This window comes from Ziziphus jujuba, chromosome 6, assembly GCF_031755915.1.
Source record: "Ziziphus jujuba cultivar Dongzao chromosome 6, ASM3175591v1".
NCBI lineage: Eukaryota > Viridiplantae > Streptophyta > Magnoliopsida > Rosales > Rhamnaceae > Ziziphus > Ziziphus jujuba.
In genome coordinates, this window is record NC_083384.1 from 15,946,464 (window position 1) to 15,961,493 (window position 15,030).

A 15,030-nucleotide genomic window follows, 5' to 3' on the forward strand; every position below is an offset into this window, starting at 1 on the left:
TAGAACTTTATTGTTTGAAAATATCAACCACATTGCCAAAAACCAATAACATATAGGGCCAGAGACTCCTCTCACTTAATATACCTATCTCTCACAAAACACCACAACAAACATAGAGGGAAAAAAAGAAGAAGTTATAGATGTCTCTTACCAAGAACAGATTTGCTTCCTCTCACGTCCCTAATAAATCCTTCAATCCTTCCTTTATCAGCTCATTAAATCCGGTTGACTCTTTTTCATATGTAACAAAGAACTAACCCATCTTTCACCTACATTTCATGGAATGAGCAACTTAAGGAAAAATGATGAAACAGAGAAAAGAAAAAACACAGAGAGAAAATGGGAGAGGAAACACACCTGAGATGGAGCTTGGGAGAGATGCCAATCCAAGCAGTCAGAAACAACAAAAGGTCAGAGAGGTGAGGCAATCCAAAGGGGGCAGCACAACTCTTGGAGAGAGTTTTAGAAAGGTAATAGGGCCGGTGCAATTTTATCATCTTAAGGGTTTTATGGGGATCATCCATCCAAAAATGGTTCTACGGGGATTGTAACAAAAAATACAAAAAATAAATAAATTGATCTATGGGTCTATATGGAGCGTTATCAAACCATCCACTGGTTTTAGCTTTTCACCTAAAAAGGATATATTTGCAATTTGGTTGTAGACATTTAAATTTTTTTTTTTTTTAGAAATGTCAATTTTGATATTTTGTATGATAAATGCTTCAATATAAAATATTCATATAATAATGTTATTAGTTATATATAAAGTATCAATTGTTAACTAAAATTATATGTGTGGACAGTGGTTAATATAACTACTTCACATAAATTTAATCAAGTATACAATTATTAAGAAACATCTATTTAAACAAGGTGGTTGAGTATACCATGATTCACACTTTGATTTTAAATTTTTTTTCTTATCATTTTACCCTAAACTCTATTGCCTACTATCATTAGTGCATAATGAATTTCACCCAAAAATATTGAAAAAATTGTCAAGTAAGTACAAACTAGAAGGGAGCAAAATGCAGCTTCATATAGGTTAGGGACTATGTATGTAATCAAATCTAAAATAATTATAAAATCTGTTTTTTTTTAAGTAAATATTTCTTTACAAAATGCAGCTTCATTGTGGATTATTTTATTAATATTATTATTAACACCGTTTGTATCTATTTAATAGCCACTGACATGGTAGCTCAAACCATTAAATTACGAATTTCATGTTTCTTTTTCTTACATTTAGTCAAGGTTCTCACTTCCCGCCAAAATGGAAAAGCATGTGGATGGTTTCCCGCCCTTGCATTTACTCACCAAACATAGTTGGTCGCTGATGGCATTAAACTAAACCTATTATAAACTTTTTTTTATATATTTTATTATTTTAATTTCTATTTAGTGACCAATATTTTCGTCACAAATATAACATTTGACACCCAAAATAATTTGGTCGTGGAATGCCTTATACTAACATTATTTGCTATTTTTCCTTAAAAAAAATTTTTAACTTATGTTATTAGTGATTAAATATTGGTCCTTTATAAATACTTTTAGTGACCAACAGTAGTTGGTCGTTGAAACTTCATGTTCCCGCCAAAAAAAAAAGGTGGGAAAGCTTCCCGCCCTGCCTTTTTAACTACCAAATAGTTTTTGGTCAGTGAAAATTTATATTTGTGACCAAATTTCTGGTCACCATAACAGGTCAACCAAAATTCTACACGTTTCTCTTACTATCGTTTCTGCGACTAAATATCGGTAGTTGTTTTATTCATTCAGTGACCATTACTTTTTCGTCACTGACTGCATAGTTGCTAATTCCCATTTTTTTTGTAGTGTGGTATTCCAAAGGTTGATACTGCAAAGGAACCTTTTAAGGAGATAGGAAAGAAGTTTGTCAAGTTTGACATGAATGAGAAGTATCATTATTTAGACCTTTTGAATAATACTAAGTATGATGGAGTTGAAGGAGTAAGGGACCATATTATGTTACTTTTTTCCTATTATAATAACTGAAGGACCTTAAGATGGACACTGGGGAGGAGTTCTTGACTTATTCTATAATGAAGAGTTTTCCATTTCAGTTTGATAATATAAGGTCTATTTTAATGATTGAGATCAATATTATTGATGTGCCTATGAATACATGGTGGTTAGATACTGCAGCAACAATTTATGCTACTAATTCATTGTTGGGGATGATAAGCCAAAAAGGGCCAACCAATCTAAGCAGCATGCTTATATGGGAGATAGCTCAAGAGTGAAGGTAGATATCATGGGAACAATCAAGTTGAAACTTGCCACTGGATATACTTTAGAGTTACAAGAAGTTTCCTATGTACCTTCAATAATAAAGAATTTGTTATTTATTTCTCTTTTGAATAATCAAGGTTATAATTTTTTGTTTGGTAATAACAAAGTTGAAATGTATAAGAATGGTAAAGTTGTTGGTTTTGGAACTTTATGTGGTAATTTATATAGACTTGATTTATTTAATAATGGTTTTAATTCTTCTGTTAATTCTGTTGCTGCCTCTATTATTGCTTCTAAATACCCCAGAGCTAATGATAATTCCTTAATGTTATGGCACAAACATTTGGGATATATTTCTAGCACAGAATGAAAAGGTTAGTGAAGAATGAAATACTTCTTAATTTTGATTTCTTCGACCTGTCTACATGTGTTGAATGTGTAAAAGGGAAGCTAACTTCCAAGGTTAGAAAGGATAAGATAGCTAGGTATGGAGATATTTTAGAGGTAATCCACACTGATATACGTGGACCTTTCACACCATCTGTTTTAGGTGGGTATAGGTATTTTATTACCTTCATTGATGATTTTTCTCGTTATGGACACGTTGAGCTTATCCATGAGAAATCAGATTTTTTAGTTGCCTTTAAAGAGTTTAAGGTAAAGATGGAGCTTCAAAAGAATAAGAAGATAAATGATGTGAGGTCTGACAAAGGTGATGAATTTTATGGCAGATATGATGAGACTGTAAAGAACCCAGGGCCATTCGCAATTTATTTATGTGAGTATGGCATTGAAGTACAATATACAATGCCTGATACTCATCAGCAGAATAGCATAGCTGATAGGAGAAATAGAACTTTGTTGGATATGGTGTGATCTATGTTGGCAAATTCTAATTTGCTAGATTACTTGTGGGGAAAAGCTTTAAGGATGATGATTTATATTTTGAATCAAGTTCCAAGCAAATCCATTCCTAAGACTCCTTTTAAGTTGTAGTCAAGAAGAAAGCCTAATTCGCACCATTTTCGGATATGAGGTTACAAAGCTGAAGTACGGATTTATAATCCCCAAATTAAAAAATTGGATCCTAAAACTATCACTGATATTTTGTTAGCTATTGTATAGATTCTAGGAATTCAAGATTTTTTTATGCATTTCACACCACCAGAATTATGGAGTCAGACAAGGCTGTTTATTTTGAAGATGATTTTAGGTTTGATAATAGTAATGGTCTAAGGGAGCTCCAACTTAGAGAAGAAAGTGTATTTATTCCTAATGTTGTTGTTGTTAATAAAGATATTATTAATCCAATAGTTGATGAATCAGTAGTTGGTCAGGATGAACCTGTTGAAGAGCAAGACGTTCTAGTTATTTTAGATGCTGATGTGCCTTTTGGGAGATCACAAAAGACTAGGAGATCAACTATTTCTGATGACTATGAGGTTTACTTATAGGAGCATGAATTTTATATAAGTGATGATTCAGATCCAATCACTTATGAGGAGGCCATAAGCAGTTCATACTCAAATTTTTGATTGGATGCAATGGAAGATGAGATAAAATCCATGGCATCAAATGGTGTATGGGATTTGGTTGAGCTACCAAAGGATAGCAAGCCTATTGGGTGCAAATGGATCTTTAAGACTAAAAGAAACTCTAATGGTCAAGTGGAGAGGTATAAAGCTAGATTTGTAGCCAAAGGGTTTAGCCAGAAGGAAATAATTGATTACATAGAAACATTCTCTCCTATATCCACAAAGGATTTTTTTAAAATTATTATGGCGATTGTGGTGTATTATGATCTAGAGTTGCACCAGATGAATGTTAGAATTGTTTTTTTGAATGGTGACTTGTGTGAGGATGTATATATGGTTCAACAGTTGGCTTCTAGCAAACGAGAAATGGTAATTTGGTTTGTAAACTTAAGAAGTCTATTTATGATCTTAAACAGGTTTCGAGGCAATGGTATCTCCAGTTTGATGAGGTTGTCACCAAAAATAGTTTTAAAGAGAATGTTGTTGATAGGTGCATATGTATGAAGGTTAATGGGAGCTGTTTTATTTTTCTAGTGTTCTATGTTGATGGCATACTATTGGCTACCAATGACACTGACCTGTAGGCTGAGACAAAGCAGATGTTGTACAACCATTTTGACATGAAAGATCTTGGTGAGGTTTTTTTTTTGTTTTGGGCATCAAGATTGTTTAAGATCTGACTAATTATGTGTTGCAGTTGTTTTAGAGAGCCTATATTGATAGAATCCTTAAGATGTTTTGTAACATCCCACATCGGTTGGAAAGGGGAACGAAGCATGGCTTATAAGCGTATGGATACCTTTCCCTTCAAGAGGCCTTTTGCCAGTGGGACTGGCAGAAACAAAACCGTGAGGGGGGCTACGGCCTGGAATATCCCAAAGCGGACAATATCTTGATGCGGGTGGACTGGGCTGTTACAGTGGTATCAGAGCCAGTACCCGGATCGGTGTGCCAGCGAGGACGCTGGGCCCCAAGGGGGGAGGATTGTAACATCCCACATCGGTTGGAAAGGGGAACGAAGCATGGCTTATAAGCATGTGGATACCTTTCCCTTCAAGAGGCCTTTTGCCAGTGGGACTGGCAGAAACAAAACCATGAGGGGGGCTACGGCCTGGAATACCCCAAAGCGGACAATATCTTGATGCGGGTGGTCTGGGCTGTTACAGTGGTATCAGAGCCAGTACCCGGATCGGTGTGCCAGCGAGGACGCTGGGCCCCAAGGGGGGAGGATTGTAACATCCCACATCGGTTGGAAAGGGGAACGAAGCATGGCTTATAAGCGTGTGGATACCTTTCCCTTCAAGAGGCCTTTTGCCAGTGGGACTGGCAGAAACAAAACCGTGAGGGGGGCTACGGCCTGGAATACCCCAAAGCGGACAATATCTTGATGCGGGTGGACTGGGCTGTTACAGTGGTATCAGAGCCAGTACCCGGATCGGTGTGCCAGCGAGGACGCTGGGCCCCAAGGGGGGAGGATTGTAACATCCCACATCGGTTGGAAAGGGGAACGAAGCATGGCTTATAAGCATGTGGATACCTTTTCCTTCAAAAGGCCTTTTGCCAGTGGGACTGGCAGAAACAAAACCGTGAGGGGGGCTACAGCCTGGAATACCCCAAAGCGGACAATATCTTGATGTGGGTGGTCTGGGCTGTTACAGGTTTGATATACAGAATTGTTCTTCTATAAGTGTACCGACCACAAAGGGTGAAAGGTTTTCGAGGATAAGTGCCCCAAGAATGAAAGAAATAAGATGGCGATGAAAAATGTTCGCTGTTCTTTAGCAGTGGATAGTTTGATGTATGCTCAAGTTTGTACACTAACTGATATAACTTTTGTTGTGGGTGTGATTGGTAGATTTATGAGTAATCTTGGTCTTATTCATTACCAAGCAGTTAAGAAGGTCTTTAGGTATTTTCAGGGTATCAAAGATCATAAGTTGATATATTGCCACACCAACTTTCTTGATGTAGTTGGTTATAGTGATGCAGATTATAAAGACTATGTAAATGATAAGAAACCTACGACTGGATATATATTTATCATGACAGGAGATGCTATGTGTTGGTGGAGTGCCAAGCAGTCAGTGACAACATCCTCAACTATTGAGGCAAAGTATATGGCGTATTATGAGGCTACTCATCATGCAGTTTGGCTTTAGAATTTTTTTCGTGATTTGAGAGTAGTTGACTCCATTGAAGGCCTATTATGATGTATTATGATAATACTACAGCAGTGTCTTTCTTTGATAATTTAAAAGGTACTTCTGGTGTGAGGTATATTGATATAAAATATTTTGTGGTAAAAGAGAAGGTTGAAGAGGACCTCAGTACTATTGTTCACATGTGTACTTATAGCATGGTGATAGATCAACTGACCAAGGCCTTACTAGTAGGCATATTGGAGGAGCATGTGTCTCATATGATTTTGTTAGGTAGTTAAGAATGTTGTGGATCAGTGAGAGTTATTATGTATTTTGCAGTAATATCCATGTTGAATATTATTTATTTCTTTGAGTGTATTGATACATTGATATGTATGTGTGGATAATTATTTATTTATGAGATGTTTATTACACATATTATTGCTCTTTATATCTACAGGCCTGATGAGACTTTTAGTCATGCATATGTGTTTATTGATCCATAGGTGCCATGATGAGTCCCTACTATCTAGTTTGGGTATATTGTTGTATTCTATCGATACACAATGTGCTTGAATGAAATGGTATTATGTGTTGGGGGATTGCACGTGGTTAGGTAAATCTCTACTATCTAGACTGAGTTTACGATATGCAAAGTACTTAGTTGAAATTGTATCATGTTTTGGAAGATTTACTGAGAGAATCATTACTACCTAGTCTAGTATATTGTTGTGCTCTGTCGGCATGCTATATATTTAGATGAAATTGTGTTTTGTTTCGGGAGATTCTGTAGTAAGTGAATTTGGATTATATATATATGTTTTGATGATTATACAGGCCAAGTGGGAGAATGTTAGATAAATAAATATTTATGGACTTAACATAATCAATTACTCACTTACAGGACCAATTTATGTCATTAATGATACTGGTTTATTTATTATTTTGTAGTAGGACCCTTGGTCACACACTTTCTATAAAACTCCTATTGATCCATTGGACTGGAGAACCAACTCTCTTTATAAACCCATTAACTTACCTATATTTTTCTATTATTAGATTATTATTATTTTGGTGTGCGTTTAAATTAATTGGTAAGTTTGACTTGCATAGACTATAAAAGGTCTAGGGTAAGTAAACAAATACACACCATATTTTTGTGATTAGGATTTTTAGAGATCAGTTTAAGAGTGGTTTGAAAGTAATGTATACATAGGTACTACTATTACGTTGTTTTCTAGTTTGCAAGATTACAGATTTTAATTTATCAATGACTGTGTTTAAAAATTAATATTTTTATGCTTTAACGGAATTTATTATGTATATTTTATTTCCGCATAATTAAGATAAATTCTTACATGGATTGATTCAAGCCCAGAATCTTTTATAAGCCTTGGAAACAATGAAGAATGGAAAAACTCATACATTGTTTTCGGCTCTGAATGTCTGGAAGACATGAATATTGCAGAGAAAATTGCTCATCTCCCCACCAAACCAGATATTTGGAACAATATCAATGTATCTATGTTAGAAGAGGCTGTTCCATTGGTGATTCAAAGAATCAAAACCAGTCATGGAGATATAGGTTTAAAAGCAGACTGACAAAGGTTTAAATGTAAATTCTGTGCGCACATGTAAGCAAAACTGTTTTTTTTTTTTTTCTACTCACTGTTTTGAACTTTTTGAATTCAGTTTTGCTTTTATTTCTTGAAGCCATGACACCAATCTTTTTGTAAAAAAACTTTCATGTATCAAAAAGAAATTCTAAGGAATGGAGTATACTTGCCTTGGTCTATCTTAAATTTGCAAGTTAATTATTTTATTTTTCTTCACAATAACTGCAAAGATGAAAAAAAAAAAAATACTTGTTTACCAATTTTAATGAGATTACATTTATATAATTATGTATTTTTCTCTTCAAAAATAATATAATTATGTGCGATACCAAAAAAAAAAAAAACGTTATTCGAAAAAGAAGTCATAGCATGTCATATCTGGATCTTTTGTTTAAACTTTTTTACAACTAAATTTTCGAAAGGAAAAAAAAAAAAAAAAGGCTTACCAGATGAATGTTTCCATAAAAATATTTTATAATTATCACTTTAATAAGTAAGTAACAAAAGAAATGTTAAATACCCAAATTCTTTAATTTCTAGAACTTATCAATCGGAATTAAAAACAGAGTGATTTGTTATTTTAATTTTTAGTATAAAACAGAGTAATTTGTTACTTCAATTTTTAATATAAAAATCTTTTCTTTCAAAAAAAAAAATTGAGTATAAAATCTAAACCTAGAAAACAAAGAAACTAAAGTAATAAATAATAATAGAATATAATTCGTGAATTGATTAAATTTTTTAAGTTAATAATGTTTACAGCACTTTTTTCCCCCCTTAAAAAAAAAAATAAATAAATAAAAAGAAGAAACATGGGGAACAAAACAATAAATTCCGGTATCACACTCGTTACTCTATGTTAGAGCTACCCAAACCCTGTTTTCAGATTCAGGGGTTCGAAACTACTATATATGGCAACCACTTCTCTGTCTACACCCCTACAAATGGCACCTCAAGGGCTTCCCTAACCTTCCCAGAATCTCAAAACCTTGCCACTCGACTTTGCCGCAGATTACATTCAGAAACGAACAAGCTCCCCATCTCTCGCTTCCAGTCCCCAAAGCGAACCCCAAAGCTCAAACCCACCAAGTGCAGCAGAGAACGTGGTGAACCAGATAACTCCGCAAGGTAAGCATCAAAACCCATAAAAGACAAAGAGGATGTAATCTGTAGAATAATAGAGTGACCCATTTGAAAATCATTGGAACAAGCTTTGAAGCTCAACCATGCCCGATTGCATACTATTGGACATGGCCAAGAAGGATGTGGAATGGGATGAAGACATTTTTTTTCTTTTCTTTTTTTTTTTTTTTTTTTTTTTGTTTGTTTGTTTGTACTGAAGATAGTTATGGCAAAGCTGGGATTGTTCGTGAGGCTGTCAAAATTTTCAACAAACGAAGGAATTTGCTGTGGAGAGGAGTGTTAAGTGTTGTGATGCATATTTTAGGTTATTCTTTGGAGGGGAAGATATATGATGGCAAAAAGATACTTTGTTTTAAATGAGGGGATAAAGCCTACTCAGCACACTCACAATGTTATGCTCTGGGGATTCTTTCTCTCATTGAGATTGGGAGACTGGGAAAAGGTTTTATGAAGATACAAAGAGCAGGGGAATTTCGCCTGATGTTGTTACATATAATACAATGATTCATGGGTATAATCGGTTCAACCTGATTGATGAGGCAGAGAAATTGTTTACAGTGATCTAGGGATGGAATTTGGCACCTATTGTGATATGGTATACTACAATGTTGAAAGGATATGTTTTGGTTGGACGAGTTGATGATGCATCGAAAATTTTTGAGGAAATAAAGTATTTTGGTATTATGCCCAATGCTTTCATGTATACTACGTTGTTGCCTAGACTGTGTGATGCAGACAAGGTGCCTGAAGCTCGGCTAATGTTGCTCCTAAGATAATTCTATCTTAGTCAGTTATCTTGCCAGTGCAATGCTGGTGATCTTAATGCTAATGCATATGTTCTTGAGGCAATGGTTCGTCTAAGCATTCCAACAGAGACTGGTTTTTATGGCATTTTAATTGCGAATCTTCGTGAGGTTGAGGTTTATGATCAAGCAGTGAACTTTTTGGATAAGTTTGTATAAATAAGAAATTATGTTAATGCTCCAGAATTTCTTGAAGATGGTACCTAGTACTTATAACCCAATGATTGAGTATCTATGCAATCATGGCCTCTCAGGGAAAGCTGAAACCTTTTTATGATAGTTGTTGCCTTCAGTATTTTGATCTTCGGCATTTTAAATTTTAAGGATTATGGGTACGAGACGGGTAACTAGATGTGCAGATTCTTTTAACTTGCTCATCACAAGCTACTTACCTAAAGGTTGGCCATCTGATTCTAAAACAGCTTTAGATGGACGTAGTTGCTAAGGTTTTGGAAGCCCTTTCTCTTAAAAGGTCATGTTGAGTTAGCATTGGTAGTCTCTTATCCATCTTTTGTGAGACCACTTTTCGTGAGAAAGGGAGGACCATTGCGGCTCTCAAGATATTAGATTTTTGTCTTGAGAGGGATTGTAACATAGACTTTGCAGGCTATGATAAGGTGTTGGATGCTCTTCTAGTAATTGGGGAAACTCTTAATGCTTATTCAATATTGTGCAAAATAGTGGAGAAAGGAGCGACCCCTGATTGGAGTTGCTGTGAAGATATTATTAGGAGCCTTAATCAGGAGGGAAACACAAAGCTAGCATATGTCCTTTCTAGAGTGACAAAGAGAGACACAACAAGTGGAGCAGAAATTGAAAGATTTGATTGCTGCTTGTTTTACTAGCATATGACTTTTCTCTGGTGTCGTATGTCTCAATTAAGATTCAGTGGGCTAAAAATTAATAGTCCTGTAACATTCGACGCCCTAACCTCGGTAGCATTTTATGGTGTCCTAAAAAATGGTGTTAGAGTTTTCAAATTGGACAACTATAATTCATCCTTCATAAGAAAAGATGACATTTTGTTTGAATTGGCTATAGCTGTTACACAGTGTGTGTGCCTAACAAATGAAATGCATGCCATTTTGTTGAATTGGTTAAAGTTGCTACACAGTGTGTGTACCTAACAAATGAAATGCATGGTTGAGTTATTGCTTTGTCGGTTATTGTCTCCACCTTAACAAAACCATCTACTTTTTCTCCTGCTAGGAAACAAAACCATCTTTTGCTAGGAAGCAGAGCCATCTTTAATTTCAGGAACACATGTGGATTATCGACATTTTTTTTTTTTTTTTTTAAGACCGACTGTAATTCTAACAGGAAGAAAATACCAAGTTAAGCACAGACGATTAAATAAAAAAAATAAAAAAATAAAAAATAAAAAATAAAAAATAAAATAAAAATTCCATGCTTTTATCTAGTCGTGTAATTGATATAAAATCTCAAGGTTACGCTTTTATATATTAACAGAAAAGCCTTGTTATACATTGTATTGTTTCAGTTTTCATGTAGCCAAGGGTTTTTACTTAAAAGCTACTTGTGAGTATGTCTGTCAGCTACTACGTTTGAGCAGGAAGGTTCAGTTTCGGTATTATTTGTTCTACAAAGTCTATCATTTTAGGGACATTTTGAGTGAGAAAATGAATGTTACAAAGTTATAAATACCAACAAAATCTAAAAGGAAATAAATGACATAAAATTATGAAAATTTATTATAATTGTTTCGTTTTAAATAAAATGATATTATATATAGGTATATTATATGATGTAATTTAAGATACTTATATCAGCTCGAGATATAACTGTACATTCGAATTTCATTTGTACAGAAAGAAAGAAAGGACCATGTTTAGTAATATTGCCAAAGGGAAAAAGTGACTTTTCCATTGGACTTCTCACAAAGCCAAACTAGTAAATTAGCAACACTAATTATCCAATGCAATAAAAAAAAAAAAATGGTCTGTAAAAAGAAAGCTGCAACGTTGAAGATAAAGCGTTGGCTAAAATTTTAAAAATATACGACGCTTTCACAAAATATGCATTGCTTAATAAGAACAATAAGCTGATGTTTCTTTTCAATGTCATTTTTTCAACGAATAAAAATATTAGCCGACGCTTTTACAAACAAAATGTCGGTAAAAATGATTCATATTTGGATATGCTTTTATGATGAAAGCATCAGCTATTATAATTTTATTTCATAATTTATACTTATTTTATTTAATTTTAGCAAAGTGAAGAAAAACTAACAATATTAAGGGAGTATATAATATATTTTTATTTTATTTATGAATAAAAATATTAGGCGACACTTTTTGTAAACAAAAGAGTAGGCTTTTGTATGTAATTTATCTATATTCATATATTCTAAATTTTATTCACATATATCTACATATTGAATATATTAATTAACAACAAGCAAGCAAAATAATTCATCTACTCATTCAACTTAATTTATTTGCTTATAAATTTAAAACTATTAATTTTTAAATTATTAAAAATAAGATAATATAATTAATTTAAATTTAATAAAAATAGGCGATGCTTTTAAGAGCGCCGCCTATATACCCTTTTTTTTTTAAACTATTTTTACAATTTTAATTAATATTGTGTTTGTAATTTTAACCTAATTATTGCAAGTTTTTGCAATTGTAATTTAATTATTTGCTAAACTAATACAACTTGAATATTTATGTATGATATTAGGCAACGCTTTTACCATCAAAAGTGCCGCATATGTTATGTTTATCTTTTTTTTTTTTTTAAATATATTTTTGAAATGTTAACTAATTATTATATTTGCAATTTTAACATAATTTTTCAATTTTAATTTATCTTTTTGTTAAATTAAAGAGTTTTAATTTTTTTTTCAATTTCCAAGCATTAAAATTGGGGAATAATTGGTCAGTAAATTAGCACAGTACAAAGATTTAAAATTAGGGCTTTAGATATTTGTTATACTCTTCAATGAAATATTCTATAAATTAATGATATATTAATTATTTATCCTTGTAAAAATAATTTTTTAAATAAAAAAATTATTTTTAAGAAATTTCTTCTTAACAGTTATGTCATTAAAAACTTAAAAAATTATTTAAAAAACTTTTTTATGTTAAAAAAGTAATACGAGTCTCCTTTTTAAAAAAAAAAAAAATGTCGCCTCTTATCATATTTAGCAACGCTTTTTTACAAAAGCATCGTTTATTTTAACATTTAACGATGCTTTCGAAAAGTATGCTCTCTTAATATTAGCGATGCTTTTGGAAAGTCGCTTATTTGCATATTTTGCGATGCTTTTATTAAAAAAACATCGCTTTTTTTTTTTTTTCTAATTTGAAAGTTTCTTTTAGTTTTGTCACATTAGGATTATTTAGTAGATAATTCATGCAAAATAATTAATAAACAACAAAATTCAAATAAATATTTGTATAACAAACCATTCTTTCAATTTAACTAACTTATTTGTTAAAAAAGCATCATATATATATATATATATTAATCAAAGCATCATGTGACACTTTTATCATCAAAAGCGTCACCTATTTACTTTAATTTTTTTCAAGTTTTATTAATATGCATATCATTATATATATATATATATATATATATATATATATATATATATATATATATATATAAATTGGGAAATAAGTAGTTAGTGAATTAGCATAGTATATAGGATACAAAAATTAGGGCTTGAGATATCTATGAGAACCTAAGTAAAGTAGTGTGTTCATTAGGCATCACTGCTGCTGTCACTTTGTTATCTGTTTTGCAGAACAAGAATTTTATGTTGATTCAATAGCTGCGTTTAAAAGGTTAAATATAATATATGAAGATGTTGGTAATATAGTTTCACAAACTAATTAGTAATATGAAGTAAAAATCGACAAATATATATTTTTTATTATTTCAAGATTAATAGGCGACGCTTTTGGTAAGAAAGCGTTGCCTTTTTTTTCCAATTTTAATTATTGTTGGATTTGTAATTTTAACTTAATTATTGAAATTTTTTTATAATTATAAAATAATTATTTATTAAATTAATAAAACTTAAAAAAAAAACTTGTTTCTTTTAAATTTCAAAGGATTAGCTCCCCAAGCAAGGATTATACCACTGGACCATAATCTCTTCTTGTATTTAATTGAAATAGAAAATATAATACCGTTTCTTAAAAAAAACGTGTCAGGCGATGCTTCCTTTTGGAAAAGCATCGCCTTTTATCCCATCAAGACAAAAATGACTATGGGAAAAATCAAACTCGAGACCTGACTCCCCAACTGAGAATCATACCATTAAACCAAATGCACTTGCTTGAAGTTTATTGGATGGAAGATTATAATATTGTTTTTTAGAAAAAATCATCGCCTTTTATCCAATATTTAATGACTCTTTTACCAAAAACAACATCGTCTTTTGTGAAATTTTAATTTTTTTCAACTTTTATTAATATGCATATCATTATATAAATATGTAAATAAATTGAAAAATAAGTTGTTAGTGAATTAGCACAGTATATAGGATTTAAAAATTAGAACTTGAGATATTTGTGTAAATTAAGTAGAGCAGTATATTCATTAGGCATTACTACTGCTGTCACTTTGTTATATAGTTTGTAATATAAGAATTTTATGTTGATTTAATAAATGCATTTAAAAAGTTAAATATAATGTGCGAAGATGTTGGTAATATAGTTTAACATATTAATTAGTAAAAATTAATAAATATTTCTTTTTTTTATTATTTCAAGATTAATAGGCAATGCTTTTGGAAAGGAAAGCATTGCCTAATTTTGTATATTATTACTTCTTTTTTGCAATTTTATCTTAATTAATTTTTGCAATATTAACTAACTTGTTTGTTAAATTAAAAAACTTCAAATTGTTTTTCCCATATATTAAAGCATTAGGTGTCGCTTTTCTCGCAAAAACATCGCCTATTTACCTTTTTTTTTTTTTAAATTTTAATTTTTTTAAGTTTTATTAATATGCATATCATTATGTAAATATATACAAAGCAAAAATTGGCAAAGATTTTTTTTATTATTTGAACGATGATGCTTTTTATGGAAAAAAAAAAACATCGTCTATGTTTTTTTTTTTTTCAATTTTAATTATTGTTGGGTTTGTAATTTTAACTCAATTATTGCAATTTTTTTTGCAATTGTAAAATAATTATTTATTAAATTAGTAAAACTTAACAAAACTTTTTTTAATTTCAAAGAATTAGGCGACGTTTTTATTACCAAAAGTGTCACCTATGCACCATTCTTCACCTTTTTTATTATTTGTATATTTTCGGAAAATATTTTAAAATATTAAAAATGACTAGGGGGAGTATTGAACTCAAAGACCTCTAGCTCCTTAAGCAAGGATTATGCCACTAGACCAAATGGTTTATTTGTGTTTAAAATGAACAAGAAAATCATGATATCTTTTTTAATGAAAAGTGTTAGATGATGTTTTATTCAAAAAGCATCGCTTTTTATCCTATATTTACCAACACCTTTAGGCATTCGAATTGAGGACCACTCAC

At 31.8% G+C, this 15,030-nt stretch overlaps 3 protein-coding genes across 3 annotated transcripts in view; all 3 read left to right on the forward strand.

The window, feature by feature from the left end:
* LOC107403301 (uncharacterized) overlaps nt 1-15,030 on the forward strand; it is a 158,817-nt gene that overhangs the window by 66,527 nt on the left and 77,260 nt on the right. The gene's annotated exons all lie outside the window — the stretch shown is intronic.
* On the forward strand, nt 5,543-5,950 carry LOC125418863 (secreted RxLR effector protein 161-like). Its single transcript, XM_048463543.1, has one exon. The coding sequence runs from the start codon at nt 5,543-5,545 to the stop codon at nt 5,948-5,950; it is 408 nt and encodes a 135-aa protein (XP_048319500.1).
* On the forward strand, nt 8,402-10,758 carry LOC107405207 (large ribosomal subunit protein mL102 (rPPR5)). Its single transcript, XM_048464172.2, is given in 5 exon segments — nt 8,402-8,941; nt 8,944-8,991; nt 8,994-9,118; nt 9,120-9,644; nt 9,646-10,758. Coding segments are annotated over 5 exon segments (954 nt in total). The 5' UTR covers nt 8,402-8,811; the 3' UTR covers nt 9,772-10,758.